The 27,549-nt window shown below is 42.8% G+C and overlaps 1 protein-coding gene across 2 annotated transcripts in view; it reads right to left on the bottom strand.

The window, feature by feature from the left end:
- The window catches only part of KBTBD12 (kelch repeat and BTB domain containing 12), a 42,826-nt gene that overhangs the window by 11,676 nt on the left and 3,601 nt on the right, over positions 1-27,549 (bottom strand). For both annotated transcript variants that reach the window (XR_010606837.1, XM_065642917.1), the window contains exons 2-5: positions 21,859-22,993; positions 20,524-20,794; positions 17,311-17,461; positions 6,023-6,220 (exon numbers count right to left, since the gene is read on the bottom strand). Coding sequence is in view for 1 of the 2 variants with exons in the window: in XM_065642917.1 (XP_065498989.1) it covers positions 6,023-6,220; positions 17,311-17,461; positions 20,524-20,794; positions 21,859-22,928 (1,690 nt within the window). In the remaining variant the exon portion in view is untranslated. The remainder of the gene's footprint in view (positions 1-6,022; positions 6,221-17,310; positions 17,462-20,523; positions 20,795-21,858; positions 22,994-27,549) is intronic.

Here is a 27,549-nt window from a genome sequence, read left to right as displayed (position 1 = left end):
AGGGGGTCAAATTCAGATCTGAAATGCGCGGATGCTGCTCCCCAGCAATTCCCCTGACCTGTATCGGCATTATTGACGGCAGGCAGTTTCTGACTGAGGATCAGGGGGTAAACGGGCAGCCCGCAAGCTGGGGAGGTCTCTCCTGCTCGCCGGATCCCGACAGCAGCCTGGCAGCTCCCGCCGGTGCTGGGGGAGAATGAGGCAAAAGGTTGAGCAGGATTTTTCGGGGTGGACTCGGCTGCAGAGCCTGCGGCACAGCGGGCGGCCGCCGGCAGATTTCTGTGCTGAGCGAAACGCAGGACCCTGAATCTCTTCCACTGGTGGGAACATTTATTCAAATGGTAGCAACTGTGGGCAGGAGAACTTTAATTATTCATCGCTGCCCAGTAAATTCTAGCAGAGGGAAACAAACAGTGCTGCAGATAGGCAGCCTGGGATTTGCCCCTCTGCTTTATTTAGCTGGGAACAGGGGAAGGTGCTGGAGAAGCAGGTTTTGTTCCAATCCCTCAACCCCCAAACTTCACAAGTGCAGTATTTACTGTGCCAGACTGCTTAACATGTCTAAATTTAATTTGATTCCAGTAATGTTCCATAACCACTATAATAAAAATGAAGCACCAGAATGATTCTCCATCTAAATCACATAATGGAGGAGACTAGGGAAACAGCCTTTATGGGAGATTAGTCAAAATAAATAACTATTAAGCTGGTCCACTGTCGGGAGAGGATGGTGTGGAGATACAAACTCATTAGCTCAGCTGGAATAGAGTCATTACCACATGGTTCTGCACTGCTGCAAGGAGCACCGCTTCTAATCCAAGGTATGGATTGCAGTTTATGTAAATGAGGAAGAAGAGGCCAGAAAATGAATCAGGGTAAGTATACATCTTTTTTTGTAGTACCAGACTTACACAGCTAGTATGACTCAGTGTCACTATCACCTATCTTGCCTAACAGTTGCAAACATAAAATTGAGATTCTTACATTCCAAGTTCATAGATATTTCTTCCCTTTCCCCTTCCTCTGAGTGTACCACCACTTAAGTGGAAAATTAACTTCTACTTGATATCAGTAAGTAAATAACATAACTGGGTTGAGCAGCTCTGTTCCCGCACGTGACAATAAATACATTATGGAATTTTTCAACGTATATGGTAGAGAAGCAGTATCTTCACTTTCTCTGCTATAAACTACATTAGAGGGAGATGGCAAAACTGCCAGTTCAGAGAAAGACAGTTGCACATCAGGTGCCATCAGCTGATGAAGTCATGAGACCTTTTAAGTTATATATGCTGCTGATAGCAGACCTGTGAAAGATTTTATTATTTGCATCGAGGTGGTTGTCCCTTTACTTTGTACATCAGCCGATGTCACATGGGTGTACAGTAAAGACAGCCTTCTAATTAAAATCATCAAGTTAAAAACCAAAAGTCAACTCTAGATTTTAATTTATTGACTCAAATCTGTGAGAAAGGCAGTTGGACCAACATCTATAATCTGAAATGAAAGCTACAACCCCCAGCCCCCAGAAACAGGCTACAAGATCTGTATTTGTGCAGCAACAATGCGAAGTCAACAAACACGTGCCTCTGCAGGGTGACAGTGACAGCAGATGACACCATCCCCGCAAACAGGCAAGCACCCTTGCCTTCATTATTTTCATCAGAAAAAAAATAATGATAATACTCAGAAGCGGTGAAAAAGAAAGGGAACTTGATCTGGCAGGTATTTTATGAGCGTGTGATGCTGCGTACCTGGCGAGCTGCTCACTACCCGCTTCGGGAGGCACGTTGGCAGCCGTCAGCCCGCGCGGGTGGCGGGTTTGAGTTCTACGTGAAGGCGAAGGAAATAAAACATGTCAACAAGAACACTGTACAGTCAGGCCACAAAGGCCGGTTTCAAATCCACAGTTACAGCAGTAAGTATGGCAACATATTTTAGCAATTAGTAGAAAGCTGGCTGGCTACCGCGCATTGAGTCGTTCCGAGTATTCGTACTGTGGTTAATGTTTTCACTCTGTGCAGAACTAGGAACTAATGGTCAAATGCGACCATTTTAAACATTCCTGAATATCTTGAGGAATGTTATAACATTGCTGACAAGTGACTGTCAACGTTCACAACACTAGGCTACAGGAGCTGGGGCTGACTGTCAGAAATAAGCAGATTAAGGGTTCCTATTTGCCATAATAGTTTTAGGAGACATGAGCTAATTCATATAAACTACTGGCTAACAGATGAAATTTTGCAAGTCTTGCTAAGGAGGAAAAACTTAAAACAAGCAGAAGGTTTTTTGGGGGTACTTATGATTGTAAGAACATAGAACATTTGTCAGCTAGTGATCCAACAGAGGTCTCAGAGCAGCTCGTACCATCTAACCATAGACACCAAGCTCCCGATTTATTCCCCTTAGGTAAGCCAGGTTAGAAAATCTCATATCCTGACCGAAACACAAAGCATTAAGAGACAGGAGGGCTCTGAATTGCCTTCTGGTCTTTGAGAGCAGACATAAAGCATCAAGGACCCAGATCTCCCTCTGCAAGTGCCTGTGCTTCTCTCTATGCTGCAGGGAACATGGGTCGCTAAGGTCCAGGTAAGCCTCTAAACTTCAGCTGAACTAATCCCCTAACTCCTTTTCCACGGCCAAGCTTTGAGCAAGCTCCTAACTTGAGGAAGCCTCATCAGGGGAAGTCTAACAAGGTGATCACCAACACAGCTCAACCTTGCGCAGCATTCCTTGCGGTTCAGAGGAAGTTTTCTCTTGACAGGGCTTAGACACACATCGGAGTCCACTCATCTTTAGAGAGACCCTGCTCCGCATTGCTGCTCTCAACTGGCCAAGCTGACTATCCCCTGGAGACTCTAAGTGGCTGCAATTTCCCTCCCTCTGCTCCTGGGGATGCTCTTTGGGCTGCACCACTTGTCCTCCTTCAAGCAGACCAAGATTTGTGAGAGGCAACACATATGGGATGGGAATCCTGCCATCACAACACTTCAAGTGGCACGCGGGATTCAGAAGAGATGGTAGCCGAGCAGTACTCATCTTTTCATCCAAATTTAAGGGCCTTTGAGGGGTTGACAGCTGCTTTTCGGCTTTGTGTTTGCGTACAGCATCTCTGGTCTCTAATTATCCATTTAAGTCAATACTCGTGCAGGAAGGCATACAGAGCATGGCACATATGAGTAAAATTAAGATGCAACAATGCCCATAGTAGGTCAACTTTCACACTGCTGGTTCAAGGGTGAGTTTAAGCAAATGCAAAGGGAAGTTGAGGCTGGGGAATTTGGGACAGATCTACAGTATATAGGGAGTTGGCTGCAGCCCCTTATATACATTGGCTGAGACTTTCCATTGCAGCAGTGCTTTTCGGTTGTTTTGGTTTTTTTTTAAAACACTCATTCTTGAATGTTCACAAGCATCCCTTTAGTGTTCAGCAGGCAGAAAACCCAAAGACTACAGCTGTGCCTCCAGCTTGTTCCAAAAACTCCACTTGGTTGAAATCAAATTACAATGTTTTGAAAAACTGGAATATCCTCTCTTGGTTGCATCCCTCACAAAAACTGAAGTGACATGCCAAGAAACCCAAAAGACTAAAACGAAACAAGCACATTCTAAAATAACCCTATCTGTTACTAAAGCAGCAGTGGCACATGTTGTTCTGTGAATATCTTGTAGCTGCTGAGCAGCTGTAATCGTGAAAGAGCAGAGTCAAGCCACCCTCTGCTGTTCCCATATGAAAATAATGACCCTCCCTCACTCCATCCTTCACCTCCTAAGAGTGATCAGGCAAGAGAGACCTTATTGACATTTCTGTGCTTAAAAAGGGCCAATGAGAAAGATGGGGACAGACTTTTTAGCAGGGCCTGCTGTGATAACAAGTGGCGATGGTTTTAAACTAAAGGAGGGAAATTCAGGCTGGACATGAGGAAGAAATCGTTGGCCCTGAGGGTGGTGAGAGCCTGTCCCAGGTTGGCCAGAGAGGTGGTGGCTGAACCATCCCTGGAGACATCCCAGGCCAGGCTGGACGGGGCTCTGAGCAACCTGAGCTGGTGCAGATGTCCCTGCTCATGGCAGGGGGGGCACTGGGGGAGCTGGGGAGGGCCCTGCAACACAAACTGTTCTGTGATTCTATGAAGAGCTCTTTCCAGCATGCAGAGAATACAGGGCCAGGGAGAGAGGCCAGGTAGGTAACCCCTTCAGGTTCAGCACATGGACTCCATCCATCTTTTTCTTGATGATGGTAGCTAGAAGACATATTTGTTTTGAAGATTTAGAAAGCCCTTTTCCTCTAATAACTCAAAAGTCATGTTAAGAAGCCCATCTTTAAAGCACAGTTTCCTCTCAACTCCTCAAACGCTTGGATACACCTGATTTTAGTTGGCAGTGAGAATCTTATTTTGGCTCCCTTGTTAATAAACACCATAACAACATCTAACGACACAATCATATACTATTTCTTCACTGGCATACAAAATGCACATGTAGGGGTCAGAATCCAGGTTGCACAGGTAACTGCAAAACTGGCATTTTCTAACTCTGACTTCTTGTTTTCCAATCTAAATAACACTTTTTAGTGCAGGGGAGTTCTATATACAATTATATTGATTGCAACAGTACAGTCAGGAGTCAGGACCCCATTGAGCTGGCATTATACAAACACACAAAAGATGGTCATCTAGAAATCCACAGGGGACTTTCCACCTCTCCCGATACCACCACTCTTTATACATGACTCAGTGATAAAATGTGGTGGTGTTGTACAGATCGTGTTTTTATGGCTCTGAAGATATCTTATTCAGAAAATCTCGTACTAATCTGTTAGTCATCTTGAATGAAATTGCTTCATTTGCCAGTGCAAATGATCAGCCTTTAGAGATTTGTACCCACTAACTTTAGGTTTTTTCCTGATACTGCTGAGAAGAAAAGACAAATACGATGGCACAATGTTTGCTATGGAAACACAGTGATGTATCATAACCATAATTGCTCTGAGGTCACAGAACTTCCATCAGAGATGACACGAGAACATGACTGTTAGAGAGCTGCCATGCAACTGTGTTCGGGAAGCAGCTTCTTCAAACCACTGCAAATGAACGGAGAGGGAGGTGAGTTGTGAACCAGCTGATGAAAATCGTCACTCTCAAATAACAGAAGTTTTAACTTTAGAGTTTGTTATACAAGTTGATGCAACTGGAGTCAGTGTAATGTGAAGGACACATCGCTGAGTGATACCGTGTGCCCAATCCTGGGCAACAGTGAGCCTGATATGACATTTATTAGCAGTGCATGTGTATTATTATACTTTCTTCTAGAAAGGAAATTGGGGTAGCAGCTGCTATGTAGCAGGAGAGTTTAAGCATGTGTGTTTTGAGAGACACTTTGCATTTATAATGAAAAAACAAAAACCCAACACGGTTAGTAGTACTGGAGCTTTAGATAGAGCCAAGCATAGTTAGAAGGAAGAAGACTTAAAAGACGAAAGCTGGTAATGGGGCTGGGATTGTCTGAAATCACCAGATCTGGAATTTTAGTCTGTTTGTATTTCAGTTCCCTACCCAGAGTGCTTACTAAATACACAAGCTTTTTCAACACTGATTATGAAAAGCATGTAAGTAAATAGGCAGAGCCAGATAGCTTGGCTAAGGACAGACGGATAGAGCCTTAATCTTCAACAAATATGCCCAAGTTCTTTAATGTCCATAACACACTAAGCTCCTCATCTCAGTAGCTCTGGATGCAAATCCAGAAGAATTCTACCAAGGTTGTAGATTTGGACAGTTTTAGTGCAGATCGTAAACATCCTTCATTTTTTTGTGTTTTGTCAAGCAAAAAAAAGCAGCAAAGGGCAAACAGAACACAATTCATATTGACATTAGGAACCGGCAGTCCAAAGGGCTGCAGCAGCTCTGTGGTTCCAGGGCACGCCAGTGCCACCTGAGAGGGCTGGTCAGTTATCAGGTCAGGTCTGTGTACAGTGGAATGGGTTTCAGTTGTGTAGACAACGTCACACTCATCTCAGTACCTGCTCCGCGAAATCCCCCGCAGAGGTACAGCTTCCCTTCCACGGAGCCTGCGCTGGTGGAGTTAGTTCGCAAGGAGAGGAGGGGAGAAGGCATCAGAGGTCCATCCCTCCAGAAGTCTCCATCGGGGTTGTAGATCTCCACCGCATCGAGACATTTCCGTGTCTGTCCCCTGTCACGACCGAGGCATCCAATTCCTCCTGCAAATGATACGTAGGTCAGATGTAGTAGTCCCAGGTTCTGCTGAAAAACACATTGCTGGCTGCATAATTTTTTGTTTGCATGTCCTCATGTCCCTCCTTTTCCCTTTTGCAGCTCCAGGAATGTGTTAATTGTAAACTCAAAGCAGAGGCTCCTGCACGTTGTCTACAGACATCAAAGCAAGATCCTTTCTGAAGTCTCATATCGAAGGAAGGAATAGCAGCATGTCTTCAAGATGCAAAGGTATTTTGCCTTGTTTTCTGCCAATACAGTAGAAATGGTCAGAATTGCTGTGTGTGCTGGACAAATCACTTTATCGTTAAGTTGTAATGGTTCAAATATATTTTCCGATTACTGTTAGTGTATTTGACCCTCACATATGTCAACCAACAAGCATTTGGATTTTTTGGTTACTGGTCTTCAATAAAAGAAAAAAGATTATACCACTTTCTCAAGGGAAAACAGCTTCCAGAAACAAACCCATCCAACAGGCAGGAGTCCCAGCTGAGTGATTTGTGACCAGCTCTGCTGTTGAAGGGTTAATTAGGGTGCCTGAAGCACATTTGCAGGATTGAAACAGATCTCAGGTTTCGTTTGCTGGGACACACTGCAACAGGCTGCAGACACCCCTGAGATCTCAGTGCACACCGCAAACACTGCACACTGAAACCGCAGTGTAAACACCGCCTTTCCAAATCCTTTCCAGTGATCAAATCCAGATTTTGAATTCACAGCCTCTGGTTCTCCAGAATTAATATGCTGACGTACCCTGGCAGGTTTTCCATCTGTGCCAATGGACACAATACCCTGTAATGAGCACTGCTGGCGTGCTGCAGCAGCTCTTTTGTGCCTCTGTGTATATGTGACCACTTTTAAATTTAAAATAACTGCAATATGCAAGCAATTACCACACGAAGGCTAGCTTTCCAGATACACGTGTAGGAACACTGGATTGTGCAAATCCAAAATGCATCGTATGGCACGTAATTATGCCCTTGTATATGCCAAGGGAAAGGACTGCAAGTAGAACCTGCCCCAGGTTGGTGGGGCTGCTTTTTAAGTATATTGCCCCTAGAGCTGTTAAGCTGGTCTATGAGAGAAATGAGCCTCTAGCGCTCAAAGTTTTACTTGCACATGGTTTTCCATCTAGGACTCCATATGGACTGTTATTTTTTCAACGTTTTGTGCATTCTCCAAAGGTATTTGCCAGAGGCAGCCACATGTAAATGGGGACTGTAATGCTTTGAATTTGCTACCAGTTTATTTCTGATCTGCATTTTAGAGTCAGGTAGAGACATGATCAGTTGTGCCTGTATCAGAGCAGCAAAATTAGAACCAAATTCTGCATCCATTATCATCAGCGGAAAGTTTTCCTCCAGCTGAATTTCGCAGCATTTGATTCAGTTCAATATTTGAATTTGAAAGCCTTCACTGAGTTTGGTTTTGAGCTCTTTTTCCATGCACAGCAAAACTTTACTTGCCCTAATACCTACCAACAAGATCCTAGCAGTTTGTGTTAGGCTCCCCTCAGTGTGTACTTTAAACAAGGCCAACATCCAAATGCTTTCAGTACTAGCTTAACACCCCAACTACACAGCATTTGCTCTGATGGGCTCCTCCGAGGTTTGATTCACCTGAGAGAGCTGGGCCAGGGAGTTATTGTGCTCATGGATTTTTGCTAATCATTTCCATGCCCAAAAGAGAGTTGTATGCATCGTCATGCTGAGCCTTTCTCACGATGGAGTCTCACTGAGCTATTCCTTAGGACTATGTGGAAACAAGAATAAGTTTCAGAATTCAAACATGTACTTATCGTGTTGTTCTTCATGCCAGGAGCATCACCCTCTTCTATGCAGTATTCTCCATTACTCCTCAATGGCTTATAAGAGAGGTGCTACAGTAAGGACAGGACACTATTCCCCTAAAATTATCAGGGAAAGTTTTAAGGGCTAATCAATTTTTTATCTGGTAAGGCTATTTAATTGATTGCTTATCACGTAGTCTTTCTGATTCTATAGCATCCTCCAGTAGACTCACAGAGGACAGCATGCAAGACAATCTGCTGCCAGGGCAGGTACGGTCTACAGAGTGCAGTATAATGAAGAAAGAGATACTCAAGACAGTTTTAACTGGGAACCAGTAATATTTAAGCTCCCCACAGACTAATTTAAGCTGTGCAAAAGACAGCTTTGTGGTGCCAAAGACAGACTGCTGCTGGTTATCGAGCTAGCTTTTTTTTTTTTTTAATTAGCCCAGGTGTAACTGTACTCTGCTGAAAAATATGCACTCATCTATAGGAAAAGTCTTCGTATGAAGAATGAAAGAGCATCTTGTTCAACCAGACAAATGAATGGTACCAGTTAGGGAATGTCAGAGTCAAACAACAATAGCTTTGCTGATTGCCTCAGTATTTCAAGGGGGGCAGCGGTCAAAATGCCCCAGAACTCTTCTAGAAGCATAATTGCTGTTTATTTCTAAGTGCATTTTTATTGTCATTTTCTAAATTGAGTATCTGTGGGGCATGGTAACTTCAGAAAGAACAGAAATAATCAGGTACAAAACCGACACAGCATAGTCACTGACTTTTTGCAAAAAAAAAAATCACGACCTTTACCAGTTAATGAAGACGTTCAGTTGCTGATCCAGAGGATCCGCCTCCAAGTGTTTTTCCTGTGTACTCATTAGAGAAGTAATCTTTCGTGACCTATCAGAGTATCTTCTCAAAGGTTCAAGAGCTTCCACATATTTTCAAGCATTTATGAAACCTTCATCGGATAGTTTAAGCAACTTGACCTCCTTTAATCCTGTCATTGTCAGAGACATCCTGAAGGTACCAAATATCTCCATTTTACTTATACCCTCCACAGCCATTTCAGGTAAATCCAGTTTCACGTTCATTTTACAACAAGGGCAAAGCTAAGTTCTCAGCAAATAGGAAGTGAGAAGGAAAAAAAATCAGAGGAAGCGAAGTTTAATTTTCAAGCTTAGAAAAATACCATCCTGAAAAACAAGAAATCAAGAATTTCAATCGCCTTTTCTAAAGCAATGCTACCGCTGAAATATTGCTAACAAAGGAATCTGGGGATATTAGACTCTACCAGCACTGCTTTGCTGTGTAGTTGAGAAATACACCTGTGAGACAATCCTGCCCGTCCTCTGTGGAGGCTGCTGTCTCAGGCCTCTTTCCATAGGACTGAATACACAAATCAACAAAAAAATTTCCGAAACTTAAATCAGTCCACATCTGCAACCGAGTGGAGGCATCTCTCGTTAACCAGGCTATTCATCATCTACAATGCACATACCACGCAAAACTACCAATTGGCAGAAAAAAAGAAATTTGCTGCGTGAGGCGATTCAGGCTTTGTGCCCCATCACTCACAACTCCAGATCATCCTGTCCCAGTGCCTTCTTCATGCAGATTTATGAAACCACTAGGAGCGCAAGCGGAGACACAAGAATTACAGCTAAGACCACAAGGATAAAGTAGTAAAGAGGGCAGAGGGTTGGAGATCATTGGGAGGAGACTCTTGTACCAAGGGACCCACCAGCAGCGCAGGGATTTGTACTTGCAATTGTACCTTAAACCGCCCAGAACTAGAGATGGGGTCACTAAAACATACCTGCTGAGGTTGGAGCCCCCCAAAAGCCCCGAGGGGTGTGCAGGAAGGCAGCAATTTCTATTTCCATGCCTGCACCCCAATGGGTGCTGGGGAGGGTCCCTCATTAAGCCACAGTCCCCCACCTTGTCACAAACGGAGCAGGTGAATTCAACACAACCTGCCTTAGTTCTCTGCATAAAGCCCAATTATATGTCCTTTGTGCAGGGGGAGCTGGATTTTCTCACTGGGACTTTTGAACATTTCTGTCATTTTCACATTCATCACACAAGAGGATTTAATCACCGAATTCATTCTTCCCCCACCCCTTACAAATATACCCTTTCAACACATTAGGCTTTTTACATTATGCACTTTCCCTAGGAGATATTTCAGATGCCACTGAAAGACTAAAAAAGCCAGCGAAGCCACCTTTGTGTTCCCAAACCCATTAATGCTTGAGACCTTTTCATATCATGCTTGGGTGATTCTGCAATCAAACATACTTTCAAGGGCACTCTTTAAGCAGTTGTTCTAATGGACTTTAAATGTAACATGAAGCTCCATTAGTAAAATAAATATATAAATAAAATCCATGATCTTTATTAAGAAATCAGGAGAGAGAAGACAAGCCTTTGACGCAAGAAGGCAAAGCTGGGTAGGTGATGTGATTAGCACATCTCCAGCATTTCAATGAGGCGCAGTTCTGTGCCTTGCGATACCCACACGCTGCTCAGAGCTGGCTGAAGGCAAAGCACATGGAGGTCAGCTGCCCTGCCCCTGCCCCACGCTCATCCGAGAAGACTGAATGCAATTTGAGTCACATCACTTCTAATAACAGAACATCCTTGAGGGGGAGCATCTGTAACAGCAGCGAAGTGGCAAAGAGTCCCTGGCAATAATTAGTTCATCGGGTGCAAAGGAAAAAAGTGCCTGACATATACCTCTATTTTTGCTGTCTACAACTACCTAAAAGGAGGTTGGAGCACAGAGGGTGTTGGTCTCTTCTCCCAAGTAGCAAGTGATAGGATGAGAGGAAACGGCCTCAAATTGCGCCGGGGATGTTTAGATTGGATATTGGGAACAATTTCTTCCTGGAAAGAATTGCCGGGCATTGGAACAGGCTGCCCAGGGCAGTGGTGGAGTCACCATCTCTGGAGGAGTTTAAAAGCATTTAGACGAGGTTCTCAGGGACATGGTTTAGTACTAGAGTTAGGTTAGGTTATGGTTGGACTTGATGATCCTGAGGGTCTCTTCCAACTGAAACGATCCTGTGATTCTGTATTTCTATAGGAGTGAGACTGACATGCAGTTGACTTTCAAGAGACAGTGAAGGTTCCTACCCACACGTACCTGGTGACTCCACCCGTGTCACTGGTACTTGTAAAAGCAGGCACTGGTGCAGAGCAATTGCACTTCCAGGTCTCATCCACACCAAGCTCTTACGCAGCTAAGTATGCCAGGCAGCTGAGTCCAACATAGACATTTTCCGCCCCCCCCAGGATAGTCACCCCGATTCAAGTCCAGATTGCTCGTCACACAGACAGAACAGCTGACCAAAATGACACCTACAAGGTACCTGGTGGCTCAGCCAGGACGGAAAAGCACTTCTGTACTCCTCTGAGAGCAGCAGGGTGATGGGTATCTCCGAATATCAGATTCCAACCCATTTAATTAGGTTCCCCCACTAACAGACCCCTGAAATCAGGCATGAACTACAGCCTCTCAGCCAGGGCAGCATATCAAGGAGCAACAAGAGCAGAGCTGCGTCCAGAGGGAAGGCGACCCGGGTAATGAGCTCACCGTCAGGGCACAGCTCCGCAGAACCAGGGTCCGGCGATCGCAGAGGGTCCTACCAGCCGCAGTCAGGTGAAGGCAACGTGACAATAGAAGACTGAAACCCCGCCCAGGCCTGTGTTTAAATGATGCTCCTGGACCTGTGGGTGGAGGCTCCAGGTGATGCTGGTCAGGATGATGAAGACCTATTAGTGCCCTCAGGGCACTGACACTGTAATTCTTTATCATCTAATTAAGTCCTCAGATCACAATGCGGAGCAACATGCATTCTTGCTAGTGCCTTTTTGAGCTTTTATCAAAGGAATTTGGGAAATGGGTGGGGAAAAAAAAAAAAGGGAGTAATTCTCCAACAAGCAAGTGAAATCTAAGCTTTGCCTCCTGTAAAATAATTCACTATTAAATTGATCTCTGGAATGCGCAATGGATTTAATAGCGCTAATCTCTTATGTAACGTTTCCCTTCGTTGCTCTTTCACGGCACTCAAGCTGAGTGTCTCGGCACTTTCCTCGCTCTCTCTGCAAAGCAGGGCTGCCGAGCTGGCTTCTCGGAGAAAGAAGGGAGCAATAAAACCAGCCCTGGCAGGTGCTTCCAAAGGTGAAACTGAGAAGCACTGTCATTCTTTACTAACACAGAGCACAGCAGATGAGCTAATGCAGCTTGTAGAAGACATGAGGGCAAAAGATTGATTAGAAGCAGGGCTGATTGTCATCCTAAACATGGTCAACGCTTCAGTTCCAGCTCCTTCTTTTCTCCTGTAATGCCTTGTTCTCATTTCCTTTGATAATCTTTGAGTAGAAAGCAGTTCCAATCTCATCTACCAGACCAATTTTTTGCCTTTTTTATTCCTCCCTGAGCACAAGCACTACGGAGGCTGTTGCACAGGTATAACAGAGCAGAATCAGGCCCATAAGCTGCTACTTGTCTGAAGTCCAAAGCACATTTATAAATAGACGTTTTCATTTTAGAAGAAGGTGTTATTCAAATGCACAGTTAATACTCAAGTGTGAAAGCTAAAATGTCTCCTTCCAGCCCCTCCTACACATGCTTTCCTTTCCAGAGAGACCCCAAAGTACATATTCAAATAAGTATTTTATGATCGAGACATTCAGTGTTTAATTGAACCTCATTTAACTGCTTAAAACTTTTAAAAGAAGCTCTCAGCAAGAACTCAGGGGAAAAAAACAAGTCATAAGAGGTGGGCTGCCAAGCTAAGGAGGATAAACAAAAATTCTTTGATTCCTAAATCTTCCCTAATAGGATTTCTCACTTAAGTCCTTCTATATGTTCTTACTTATAAAGCAGGAATTATATAACATTAAAGCAACACATGGTTAAACCTGTCATGGTGATACAACGTTTTTACCAGTGACCTGTATTTCAGGGACAGTAGTTCTACTGAACGTGTTTTAACGCAAGCTAATGAATATGGCATTCAAATGGATTCATTTGGATAAATTTTCCTAATTTATACACTGGCTGTAATAAGTTTTCAGAGACTTAGCTGGAAAGGATATTTTTTTTAAGCAAGAGATTAAAATGCATGACCTTAAATAGAGCCCTCCCATCTGGTTTTCTTCCAAAAGTGTCTCAATTGCCTCTGTCATTAAGAACACAATACTGCTCTTTATTGGGCTTTCCAATGAATATAGTTATGTTCCTGGGAAAATATGGAGAGAAAGAGCTAAGACCAGTCAAATGGGATGAATAGGAGAAAGGATTTTGAGCCTTAGGAAATGCCGTTCATTTACTTATGAGGATTATGTACATTGTATAAATAGCATAAGATTCTCTAGGAACATTACACAACAAGCAGACAATTATATTGCAGGATTGCTGATTAAGACACACGGTACAGGTTTCTGAACAATGCTATTACTCACACCAAAAACTCTATAATCTATTTCTCATTTTCCTTCCATCAGTATGACTTGAGAATAATTCCATTTAAGTCATTAGGGTTTTACACGCTGGAGCTGGCAATTAGGCTGGGAAGAGGTTTTGGACAGTGACTGTGTACTCTCTGTTCTGTGCCAATGGGACTTTTCAGAAATTAACACTTCAAAGGCTAAGCGTCAGATTCTGATCTGGGTTAGAACAAAACTAGTCGGACACAACACGACTGAGATCAGCAGACTGGTTACTACAGATTTACACCTATATGGACAAGAGCAAAAATTAGACGTGTATCTCAAAGAGCGTGCTACTGCATCTTATTCAAAGCTAGTGATCCATCTTTTTGCTTCATATCGGTGATAGAAATTGCATTCACACCTCACAGACATTAGAGAGGATCAGCTTTCTCTGCAGTGATTCTTTATTTTTGCTCTAGAGTCCCACCTAATCCTGAATGTGCTGACACCTGCATGAGCTGTACGGGAGGACAGAGATCCTGTCTGAAAGAGCCAACAAACTTACTGTGTTTAAGGACTTTGTTTTCAAGACTTGCTTGAAAGAAGTCTCATCTCTCTGCAACACTACTCTCTGTACCCAGCTAGAACTATATATTCATTTATTTCATGGTTTTATTTCTGGGAAGAGGGACTTGGTCCTCGTGGCACGGAGACGACAGCCTTGCATTTCCCCGCTTCCACCTTGTTTGTCCCCTTCTCCTTCCTCCGCCCCCAGCAGCCCCAGTGGATCTTCTTAGATGGGCACAGACTGGAGGAAGCCCATGGAGACAGTGCACCACGTAAGGAACAAATATGATAGGAAAAGCAGGTGATGCTTGGAGGAATCCAAGCAATACCATCAAGCATGCTTCGGAATTACCCCTTTCCTCAGTGTCCCATGACTGGGGTTCCATGGGAGCCTGTTAGATGTTGAAGTTCTGTGCACACACGTCGCCCCAGGGAACCTCCATTTGCCGTGAGAAAGGGTAGAAATGACAACGGTGGGGACTCCATGAAAGTCTTAGCTCATCTGTAGCACAAAAACTTAGTCATTACGCCTGGGTGTACCCATCTCTGAGGTCACGACATGAGGAAAACCTACAAGCTGTGATACTCTTCAGAATGTGCTCTTGGCAGCATCCTTCTAGACTCCCAGAGTGCCCAACATTCCTTATGAAGCAGGGGGATGTCTGAAGGATCCACAGTTTTGAAGAGCCTGCAATGGTTTTACCAACCTAATGACAGTTTCTATTCTTTGGTCTGTCACTACCAGCCTCCGTTCTTCCCATTCCCATTCTCTCCTGAATGCCATCTGCATGATGAAGTGCCACATCAGCCAGATTAAAAGCTCTTTCAGTGCCCCTTTGCCCCACCAGAGTTACCATCGCAGTTGCTTCCAAAGCAAAACCGGACCCACCTCACAGTCCAACCGCCTGAGAACTCGCAAGGTAACGAGAACCTGTCACCACGAATAAACCGCGGAACGAACCTTTTCTGCGTGAGGTTTAACTACAGTTGGCGAGTGTGAGTTTACAGCTGGAGATGAGTCCATGTGTGATATCAGCAGAATAAGATGCCAATATCAGTGACTGTATCACTGTTTCCAAACAGAATTCGTTTGGAAATTGCTTCATCATTTTGAAAGGTCTTGGAAAATGCTTTAACCTCTTGCACAGAGTTTTCAGATCATGATGATTAACATTTACCAACTACATTGTCTTCTCAATTTTAACAGATAAATCTTCTTTTCCACCCATACTGTTAAAGGTGGATTTAAACTAACATATTCAAAGGCAGAATTTTTTGGCAAATCATTTTTGGCTCAGTGTCTGGTTTGTCTTCCAACTGAAAAATTATTTCTAATATGATTTGATTTCCTTAGGAAACAGGAGTTGTGCAATCACTCAGAAATGCTTCTCGCTTTGTGAGATTTTGAGGGAAGAAAATGGATGCAGTTTTCCTCATTAACCACTCGTTTTCCTTGTCTCAGTGTCAGATTTGCTGTAAAGAAGACTGTCAATTTGGTTTTTATCACATGTATCCCAAGGTGGCTCCTTTTTTTTTTTTTCTCACTGAGTCTCTTGTGTCATCACATCATTTTTGGTCTTATCTCAGAGCAGTTCTTACTGAAATGTGTGAGCACAGTCCTCTTCCCAACTATTGCGGCTGCTTCAGCTGCCCCATTACAGCATCAGTGTCAGTATAAATAACTATATATATTTAAGCTTTTACAAAAGATGGAATTTTGACATTTTCGAAGCACTTTCAAACCTGGGCAGCCAACACACTCCTTATTTAACAGCACACTGACGGTCTCTATCACTAACCTTTCACAATAACGAAACAATTTTCTGTTTGCAAAACTCTCTTTTCCATGCGGGCTTCTTTCACCCCTTCTCCTGGTTGTGCCTATGGGCCTGTCTCAAGCCACTTAAGAGACACAAGTTTCTCTAAAAGAAAACAAATGCAGTGTTAAAGCCATTTCCCCGTCCTGCTTCAAAACCAGCTTTTTTAGATACACCCTCTGCAAAACACTTTCTGTATTGCATGCCAGAAACAAACTCTCCTTTATCCACAGTATATAATAACCCAGACAAAACCAGAACAGCCTTATACAGGAGGTGTATTAATTTGATAAGACCATATTTATTGTGTTCACTTTCATAAACTCGTATGCAAGAATAGTTTGAAGCAGAAGGGATGGAAAGGTCCTGAGGTACTGATGCAGTCACTACCTTCTTCAGGTAGAACCCGGGGAGCTTGGAAAGGCACGAATAACCCATAGACCACCTGTGAATTAGTAGACTGTATGAGATTTTTTTCCCCAGTTCTTCAAATACTTTCCCGTTACACACCTATCTGTAGTCCTCCTCTACTTCATCTGCTCACCTTTCTGGCTTCTATTCTCTTTTCAAGGTGTCACTTCAACTTCTTTTCCAAGTCATTCCCTATGCCCCCAATGCCTTTCTTCTCCAGCTGCCTTTCCCTGCCTTACCTCGTCGTTTTGTCTTCAGAAAAATCCCTTGCTTGCCACCTTCTGAGGTGTTTGCTAGTGTTCAGAAACAGGTAATGTTCTTTTTGTTGGCTTGGACAGAGGTTGGGATGGGGCCATGAAGGACGGTCTTTGGGAAGAGCCATGTTATGGATGAACTGTAGAACTGGGGTTATGGGTGGGGATCATTTGGGACAAAAGATTTTGGGGTAGGAGATTATTGAACTCTTCATGTGAGTCTTCAAACTTTTGGTCAAAATAGTGTTTTGAAACCAAAAATTGAAAAGATTCAATCAAAAAATGATAAAATGAAAGATCCAAGAAGATGCACTGTGTTGGGGTGGGTGGAAGAGAATGATTCCTCAAATTTTATCAGAATCCACAAATGATGCTGGTTTTGACTGGGAGATCCCAATTATCTTTTTCCATATGCCATTCCTTCATTGTGCTGGGTACGTTCCTTAGCTTTGCACTGCTCACCTGTGAAATGGTGCTGACAAAGCTCATCTACCCACCTTTTAAAATCCATTATTATTTGTAGCACGCACCGATACTCCAAATAAAAGTAGTTTAAAAAGTGAAATATCTTTCTTATGTTAATCCAGAACACTACATGTTCACTTAATTTAATCTACAGGAAGGAAGAAATGATGTGGGGGAAAAATAACACTAGAAAAATACTGTCCATTTAGTCCAACGTAGTTTGTCCTATTGTACATAGCAAAGGGTGAGATATTTCACTTTGCAGAGGCAAATTGCTGGAAAGAAGAAAAAGTCATGGTGCCATCCGTTAAAAATCTGTTTCCTCTTACCCAAGACATAAATCTCGCTGTTGACTACGGCTGTGCTGAAGCGGTATTTGGAGTACTTCATTGGGGCGCCTTCTGTCCATTTGTCTTGGGCTGGGTCGTACCGAAACGTTCTGTTACTTAATCGATCCGGCTCATCGTCAGGCAGATCCATCTGTATGAAATATGACAGCTATAGGATAATACAATATTTGGAGCCCTCTGCACGCGCCTGCGTGCAATTAATCACAGCAGACAGCCGAGCAGATAAATAACATAAACACATCAATTATGGCTGCAAAGTGATTCATACTCAGTAGGGTTTAAGAGCACCGATGACTTGTGGCTGGGAGGACATGGTGGAAGGCAGATGAACACGAAGGCATTTCTGTTCTGCAGCCATAAAGCTGAGGATTTGGGTAATAACAATCCATTCATGGGCAGAACGTGCCTCTTTCACAAGGCCACTGTAAAGTCCCAATCATAATAGAGGGAAAACCATTCTACAGAACATTTTTTCTTCCTGCTGAAGGTTGAAATCTATTCCTGCTGTTACTCAGACTGTCCTGTGAGTGTCATTGAGGTGCTTTGCTGGCCTTTCTCAGGCCTGTAAATACTTATTCTCAAGTCATTTGCACATTTATTTAGTAAGCCTAACCAGAATAATGTTGTTCAACTGCTGTAACTTCTCCTTCAATAGTTTTCATAACAAGCTCCTCACCCCCCACTATATCTTTGCTGCCACAATACTCTTTTTATACTCACTCCTACTCCTCTTGTTCTCTCTAATCTTCTTCCCCTTTCTCTGCCCGTCTAATGTGCTGCAGGGAACTCAGATTATGTTTTCTGGGTACGACACTCTTGAATATAAGCAGTGGGCTGTGGGGGGAGGATTCTGAAATATTTCGGCATGAAAGGTTTCATGCAGAGAGATGTATTAATAGTAGTGAGGAAAGAACTACTTTGCTTACTTGTGATGTTGTTTTATGTGTGCTTGCGTTGCTTGTTATTTTTCTTTCCCAAAAGACCTTTCCAACACTGATGTAATGGACAAGATAGTAGGAGACAAGCCAGAAAGCGAATATATGGTTACCCCCTGTGAGTGCCTAGGGGCATGCTTTTTCTTTGTCCTAAGTGTGAAAAACTGATTTATTCACTGAAAGAGGGGTAAGATGTGTATTTTCGCCACAGAATAAGCGTATACTTAGGAGCAGGCACCATTTGACGTGCTCTAAATTCACATCCTACCTCATTTTTGTGGTCGTGTTCATCTCAGAGCACACAGGGTGCTCTTTAGGCACAGAAAACGTAACACCCAGCGGCCCTTCTCTCTGTCTCAAGGGTCACTTGGGTTTTTAACTCCGCTGGCATCAGTGAGGCCGGACCAAGGCTGAGCCAGAGCGATGCCGCTGCAAGTCCAGCCCTTGCCCTCCTAAGCTGTCATTTTATGTCCTGGCTTGACTTTGTCTCGTCTTGTTTCAATTGCAAAGCCCAAGTGGGAAGGGAACATGTATTTATCTCTGTCCTGTAGCGGACACATGCATTTACAGCACTCTATCCATGCCACGTCGTTAGTGTTTGTTCAGGATTGACAGAACATTCAGTGCTGCTTGAGCATAGGCACAACTCCCGGTTCGACAAACTAATTTGCTTTTTCGCTGCGGCTGGGGCATCCCGCAGATAAAAATCGCTCCATCTGACGGGGAGTGCGGGAGATACACGGTGCCAGAAGAATTCAGCACAACGCAGTGCTGGTCTTAAAGCACTTTTTGGAGAGCTTTAGCTGATTTGTTCTGATCTGTTCAGCTACGCCCTAATCTTACAAAGCTATGGTTTTTAATTAATTATTGTTAATCTGCTCATCTCAAGCCTATTGATATATAAACTCAGACTCCCATGTATTGTTAGTGATAGTGCTGGCTGGCAGGTATTCCCTTTAGGTGTTTTCAAGGTGCCCATATTATTTTTTTTTAAACCATTCTTTTCTCAATATTCCTGACTTGTGTTTCTAAGCTACATTTCCCCCCTACAATCTGTTCTGGAGAACTATTAAGAATGACAAAGCTGGCTGTCTGACTTCAACATCTATCTTTGTAATATGACATATCTTTCAGTCCAAGTTTTTCTACAGACAGATTGTTTCCACATTAAATGTTTTCATATTTTAATTCTTTAAATAGCAAGGTGTCCTTTCTGTCTTGTTTCAGTATCAGAAATACTTTCTGATCTTTCTGTTTTCTCCTTTGGGGACTCCTGAACTCAAAATATCCAAAGAGGTGGAAATCTTGTTTGCCAAATGCATCGCTGTTTTTAAATGCTTTGAACAGTAATTTCAAGAGAACACAAACCAATGAGATGTAATGACAGTCTGAACATATTGCTGTCAGCAATAAGGATTACAGATGCTCTACTTTATTGTCAAGTAAACGTGGGGCTTTATCTTGAATGCTCAAATTTAAACTGCACCGAGCAGTAAATAAGAATGGACTGTGCTCTTAAGAAAAGATCTTTTGCACTGGGGGCAAGTGGAGAGAGCAAGCATTGCTCCTGACATCCCTCTTCCTTGTAGTATAGTTCTGGATATTCCCTGTACGACTGAAGATGGTATCTGCGGCCCTGCTGAAAATTCCTGTTAAAACTTTACACAGCCAAGCAATGCAAATGAAACAACAAAATGGATTGATTAAAAAGAGTCTGTTTTCCAGAGAATGTTTTGACTTTTCCTTTAAAATATAATAAAAACAAAAAAATGAACCTCAGTTAACCAAAAAGATTTCCTGAGAAACTCACATGAAGTTTTAATTTCGTATATAAATCTATCCCTGAAAATTACCTGTGTGCACATGTTTTGAAGACAGGGCTCGGTTAAGGGCTCCTATATGATTTAAATACCACTGTTTAGTGATACCTAGAAAAATTAAGAGAGTGGTAAATAAGGAAAGGCTGGAAGCCATATTGACACAGGAGATGTATTTTAAATTCTTGCTCACTGTGCACATCTCTGTGAAAGAACTGCCCTTGCAGAAGGTGGTATTTACAGTGAGGATGGCATAAGACAGGTATTATTCTTCTTCACCCTCTTTGGTTTTCCTACAAAAGATGTTTAATCAGAGGAATGTGAGCAATTTACTCTGCTGCTATCACAGATGTACTTTTCCTATGCAAAGAAAGCACCATAAAATTACACGACACTGCTTGTTAGTAAACAAAAACAAAATAACTGGGACGTTTCTTAACCTGTGGTGTCCATCCACCCAGCACGTAGAGTTTATTCTTCACCGTCACCACCCCATGGCAGGCTAAGGGGACTGGCAGAGGCGCCGTGCTTCTCCAGGTGCCTTGCTCCATGGAATACTTCTCCACACAGTTTGTGACCAGGTACTGGTTTTTCTCTTTCATTTGCCCTCCTATGACATAGAGATCGTTACGGATAGTGCCCAAGGCATAGAGTTCACGGAGCTGAGTGGTGCACAGGCTGTGCCAAAACTGGTTTCCTCGCTGGTGGTATCTGTAGGAAAATCCAAAGGTGTAAATGCCCTTGTTCTTAGAATCATAGAATCCTAGAATCGTTTTGGTTGGAAGAGACCCTCAAGATCGAGTCCAACCATTTGCCCAACACTGGCACTAATCCATGTCCCAGAGAACCTCATCTACATCATCAGCTTGTTTGGAAATGTTACCCCCTTCATCATCAGCATTTATTCAGACAATAATACAAAGACAAGAGGAGTTTTCTCCTTCACAAAGAAGTTATGAGGCTGAGCCCATTTTTTTTCAATATCGAGCATTTCTAGTATGAGTAATCTTAAATTTAGGCATCCTTTCAAATATATTAGATCCTAATTAAGGTAAGGAATCCTTTATTTCTGCATGTGCTGTTCAATCACAGTTTCCACTGAAGTTAGTGGGAAGAGTAAGAGCTCAGCACTGGTGAAAATAAGGGCACTACTTCTGCCCCAGTATGGGTTTACTTCCTGAAGTTTACGCATCTGTATTTGAAAATGCTGTCGCCATTTTAAAATGTTGTCTTTAATCCAGACAATGTCTGGTTTTCTTTAAACTATGTGCATCTGAAAAAGACAGGAATAAAAAACAAAATGAGGGCTTAAAGCTATCAATAATTATCCTTGAATCTCTGAAGTATTATTATCAACATTAAGAGAGAAGTGTGTTATGTCTGTCTTACTGGACTTCTCGGGTCATTTGCTGGACTCATTTCCCCCTGCTGATCACCTAGAAAAGAGCATCCTATAAAAATGTTGAGATTTGAGTAAGGAGAATATCAAATCCACACCCATTGATGTAGGATCTAATCACGGTCATTTACACAGAGAGGCCACTACAGTAAATCTTCCTTCTTTCAGGAGAAAAGGCATCAGGATTTGGTTGTATGTATATAATTCGTTGTGCCATAAAGATCAATTGTGACAAATTGATTAGAGTAATTGAAATCTTTGGGAAAACTTTCAAGTAAAGAACGCTTTGTCTAATGGTCGTCTTTTGTCCTCAGAAACATTATTTGGATTTCAAATATTTAAATAATTAGGGATTTTTCCGACAGAGGGTACACACCTATAAATTTCGATGTTCCTGGTCTTTTGTCTAGACATTTTGACAGCACTTGCCTCTCCTGCCACAATAATATCATTATTCTCAGTGACAACACCAGTGCAAACGCATCCTAAGCCCTCTCCGTACTTTGGAGAGGGAATGAAATAAGTCTTTTTTGTTGCTGGAGCGTAACAAAAACTGGCATCTGCATAGCTCGCGTGTCTTGACCTAATGCCGAGAGAATTGTTGCCGATGCAGAGTAAGAGATCTGTAGTCTCCATGCCGTACCGCAGGCTGAGAGAAGGTTGGCTCGATAGCCTGATGGTTTTCAGCGCTTCCTCAAACATATCGTTGCATTCTGAATTGCACAGAATCATCGTGTTCCTTTTCCGGGCTTCCACAAGAAAGGAAGGGCTGACGAGTACCAGTCTCACTTGCTTCAGGAGCTCAATAAGGTGCTCTGCACGTGACTTTCTGCTGTGCTTGACCCATCGAATGACAAGGTCCAGAATGCTCTCCTCCCTGGAAATATTCAGATCATCTGATTTTATAAGAGTCAACAGCTGCTGGAATTCAATCTCTAATATTTCTTCCTGTAAGCTCACCTCAGCAAAATGCTGATATAAGTATTTCCGTGCTTGATCTGACAAATCTTCTGCACTGATGTGGTTTGCAAACTGGTAGATGCCCACACAGTTGGAAGCATCCATATGGTCCATCATGTACTTCTGACACACACTGAAAACATCTTCCATCTGCATGAAATAGGCAGCGAGCGCGACAGTCTGCACATTCTGATTAGTGAGGTGCAAATCCGCGCTGTACATGTAGTCGAGTATCACCGACACGCTCTCTGCAGGGATGTCGTACAGCACCACCTCTCTCTGTGTGCATTCAACTAAACCGCAGGTAAACATGGCTTTGAAATAGGGACTGAAGGCAGCCAGCACCACCTTATGGCAGGGGAATTTCTCACCTTCTGCAACCAGCACAACATCAATGATCTCCGTTGATTCTTTCATCCTCTTTACTTGTTCCAATAACGTCAAGCTATGGCACCGCCTTCTTTTCTCCTCAGCCTTATGATCCATGGTCAATCTCCAAACGTCCTGGTTTTAAATCTCCTCAGAATTCAAGGTCTTCATCAGGAACGTTTCTAGAGGTAGAAGCATAACATTGTCCAGTAAGAACAAAGTATTGGACAAATGAATATTGCTGTTAATACCAAAAGATAGTCATTGTGTAGGGTGTGATATAAATCAGTAACGCACAAAAACTGCGTAAAACTATGGTGAGGTCTCAGGCTCCACGTCTCCAAGGCAAAAAAAATAAAAATCAATACTTCAAATGATCTTCAATATTCAATAACCCCACACACAAGTTTTGCGATTATTTAAAGAAAATTACAGGCTTCCCTTCAAAACAGTGTTTTCTAGCTGCCTTCTCCATCCTTTCCCTGATCCTGACCCATAGCCCATTAAAATCAAGAGGAAGATTTCCACTGACTTCAATAAACTCCTGATCAGGCCCTTAGTCCCCTGGCTGTTCAACTTTTTGGCTCTCACATGCACTTAAAGGACATTAATCCACTGCTTAGATGCTGGAAGTACCTTGTATTTTCAACAGCCCCTTAGGTGAAACAGCTGGAAGGGAGCGGTGCCTTTTCAGTGCTCACAGCTCCTCTCAGACCGGGAGTTTTGCCTAAGCAGAGACTTCAGAAAAGGGTTTTACAAGACTAGATAAATGGAACCACGCTAGGCTGACTTCTCCCTTTAGTTTTTACAGTGATCTACACCTCTGCAAAGCAGGCGGGAAATAAAGCCATTAGTACAACCCAGTTCACTGGATTTACAGAGCCGTAAGTGGACGTGTGGATGTTTAATACTCTGCCTTACCACCAGGCTTGGCTACCAGTTTGCAGAACAGTTTTTATTCAAAAGCCCTGTGCTTACACCCTTGCAAAACCGTCCAGAAGCTGCTGCCTCTTTGCTGTACCAATGGATCTGTCTCTGCCCTGTCGTGCCCCACTTTACCAGGATTTCTCTCCAAGACGATGTTGTGGGCAGAGACATCTCCCACCCCTGATGTGCAGCGGTGGAACTGGGAAGAAGCAACTCGGTCCAGTTCTCTAGGTTCTTTACTCTCTCACTCCAAAGTGCAGGTCACTGGTTTCTACAATGTTGCTACTGGTCTGCTTGGGGATAAGTAAAGGATTAGTAAATACAGACCAGCTTTTCTCCTGCTCCTCAGCAGGATGTTTAAGTGCTGCAGATTCCCAGAGTTTTGGTTCCACTTACTGTAGGCTCAAATGGGATTTTTAATAAAATTGTAATTATTCACATACTCCCTCTATTTTTATTTACTAGGGAAAACAGAAGGAACTTCATCGCCCCATTTCTTTCTTTCTTCTTTAATTTTTTTGGGGGGGTCCTTTACTGAACCTCTCGGGCTTTCAGCTCAGCAAGCTGCAGAATGTGAGGTGCAGTGGTAGAGCTGTCAATGGGAGAATCACATTTATCCCTCACTTGAGGGATACCAGCCCTTAACACAGTTTTTGTCTCTAATGTAGTAATGAGACAGCTCTGGAAATGCATTTCTTTAAATATTAGAGTTATTTCCCAGGTTTAAAGGAAACCTACAGCTATATAATCTGTCTCAGACCTTCTCTTTTAGCTGTTCGGTTGTTTTTGGAAATAATCATTCTGTTTTAGCAAATTACAGAGATTCCTCACTTTGAGTGCTAAATTAAAAGGCAGGCATGCTTGAAGACCAGCATTTCCTTGATTTTATCAATTCTTTCCATATTCCAAATCTGGAACTAGAAGAAACATCTGAGAAACGAATCTGGATTATTACCAGATTTTAAAAATGGATTTGGAAGACAAAACATTAATTTCATAGCCTGAATGTGGGCCAAGCTCTGAGCTCTTAAGGCACTTATTAAAAAAAAAAAAAAAAAAAAAAAGGCAGTAAGTTTAGTACAAAAAAATAAAGCGATGGTATTTCTGAAATGTAGACTTTTTTTCCCTGGCTACATTGAAATGAAAATGAGAAAACATAGGTCTTAATCCTGCATCAGCTGCATCTGGAGCAGTCTTTACAGACAGTAGAGCCTTTTATGAGATAGAAAATGTTCATTATTTTAATCCTACATTATACTTAGAATGCCAGTTTATTGTTTTCCCCTTGTGCTGTTTTATCACCTTATAATATTTGATCTGCACTGCTTTTTGATAAAGGACTACACCATATCTCCTAGATCACGTATTATAAGCACACATATCTTAACGCTATAGTGTCTTTAACCAGGTTGTTCACTCTGCAACTTGATGAAAGTGTTAATAACAACCAACAAGACCCCAATCCTGTTTAGCAATCTGACTAGTCAGGGTTTTTCCTCCAAAATGATCCAATTCTCTCTTTTGTGATGTCAGAGCTTCACGCATCCTCCAGCTTTTCCATAATGGACAAAATGTGCATTTTTAATGTGAAGAACAAGCGAGATGATTAATCATCATCATCTTTCCCAGGCTTTTGTAGAGATCAGGAAGAAGCCGTGTGTAGAACTGAGTTATGATTTCACTTCCTTTGCTGGTCACCTTTAAGTTTTCTTTCACTGTTAATTTAGCTTTCTTAAGGGCTCACCACTTTGTCTTTGATTACACTGTTCAGCAGATTTGTGAATTTTATGCGTTCATTTAACAGCGAGTAGGATATCTGGCACAACGCGCTCACAGCCGTTTTCTCCTCTCATCATTTAGACATTAGCAACAGGAATCGTAAAGCACAACAGAGCTAATGCCATTTATGTACTACTTCAGGCACAAATTATGGGATGGGTAAGTCCTCCACCCACCACCCAGATGATGAAGGGCGCTGCCCATCGGCACCAGGTGCAGGGTGGTCTCTGCTGGGTTGGCCCTTGGCACCCTCCCCAGGATCACAGGATGGTTGGCGTTGGAAAGGACCTCTGGAGATCATCTAGTCCAAGCCATCTGCTAAAGCAGATTCTCCTCTTCACTCACCTCAGGGCTTGGTTACCTTACACATGCAAAAAGACAGAATTTGGATATTAGGAAAAATTTCTTCCCGGAAAGGGCTGTGGGGCATTGGAACAGGCTGCCCAGGGCAGTGCTGGAGTCACCATCCCTGCAGGGGTTGGACAGACGGACATGAGGTTCTCAGGGACACGGGGCAGTGCCAGGGGTGGGTTAACGGTTGGACTCTACGATCTTGAGGGTTTCTTCCAACCAAAATGATTCTGTAATAATGTGCCTTCTTCATCTCCCTGCTTTGATGGCACACCAAGCTCCTGACCGAACTGCACTCCACAAACTTGTGCTGCCAACTTGCATGCAAGTCGACTTTCTCCATCCTACAGCTGAGGAAACTGAAGCTAAAAGGTTAAAAAGAAAAAAAGGATTAAAACCCAGGGGTGAAATTCTTCCATTAACTTCAGAAATTCATCCCTGTGCATTAGCTACAAACTTGTCGCTCCCCTCCTGGCTTTTAGCCATGTTTAGGTGAGGTCATTGGAAGGATATTAATATTCTTCTTTATATCACCGGAAAGACTATTAAAGGGTAATAATGAAATGGTGCTGCTTTGCTTTCCCCTCTGGGTTACAGAGGAAAAAAGATGTTACATTGATATTAAAAGAAAGGATAAATGTGATACAAATATAATTTGCCGTGAGACACTATACTGAGATCGTGCCAGGGGCTGGGTTGTCATTATAAAACCTCCAGTGCAAGGCTCAAATCCTTTGTAATGTCACCAGGAGCTGAAATCAGTTATTGCCTTATTCAGAGTTTTTGGATATTTTTTTTCTTTTATTGTGAAAAATTGATTCAAGTGCAAATCTTCAATTGATGTTACTTTATTTCAGAGCGGGGCTGTTAATTTTCCTCCAGTTCTGGCTGCCACTTTAATTTTTATATTAGCTGGTTTGTTAGTCTAATTTCACTTCTTTTTTTTTCCTTTGTGTCATGAACCTCATGAAGAGTCATATATAATTTTATGCAGGAGCTACAGCATACGTTTTGCTAGGCAGTGGGTTGCTGCATGAGCAGTTCAAAACATAAATAAGCGCACTGCTGTGAGCTCAGCTCTCCAGCTTTTATGAGGCTATCAAACTATAAATAAATGCTGTCCTCAATTCTCGGTTACACTGCAGCCTCTTTGAACCGCCTCAGCGCAAAGGGACTGTAAACCAGATGGAAGCAGCTCATCAGGAATTTCCCTTAACCTCTGGAGGAGGGGGGGGGAAAAAAAAAAGCTACCTTGTAATTAGAGACATTATTTTGTCTGGAACATAGATTTTTCTTGTCTTTTCCCCCAGTCGCAAGGAATTTGCTCTTTCCTGCGCTGTGGTGGGAGGGTGGGAGCTGTGGGACCCAGCCCGGGAGAGGTCACAGCACCCAGCATGGGGGCACCTCCCGCATCCTCTGCTGCTTTTAAATTTTTTTTCCTTTTTAAAAATTATTTTTTTCTTTTTTCCCCTCGCCTTTTTCCTCTTTTTTTGCCTTAATGAGGCCGCTCTGTCTTCAGCCTGCCTCCCTTCAGGTGCTGAAAGGATCGGAGTTCAGTCACATCAAAGCACCGGTGCCTCTGCCTATGAATTATTTGTGCTCCCTTTGTTATCAGGAAGCAGAGAAGCAAATCTGTTAATTGTATGCGTTATGACATTTGGCTGACAGCCACAGCGAGGCA

The sequence above is a fragment of the Caloenas nicobarica genome, chromosome 11, assembly GCF_036013445.1.
Source record: "Caloenas nicobarica isolate bCalNic1 chromosome 11, bCalNic1.hap1, whole genome shotgun sequence".
Classification (NCBI taxonomy): domain Eukaryota; kingdom Metazoa; phylum Chordata; class Aves; order Columbiformes; family Columbidae; genus Caloenas; species Caloenas nicobarica.
The sequence above is the reverse complement of the archived record's forward strand: the minus strand, read 5'-3'. Positions and strand labels throughout refer to the sequence as shown.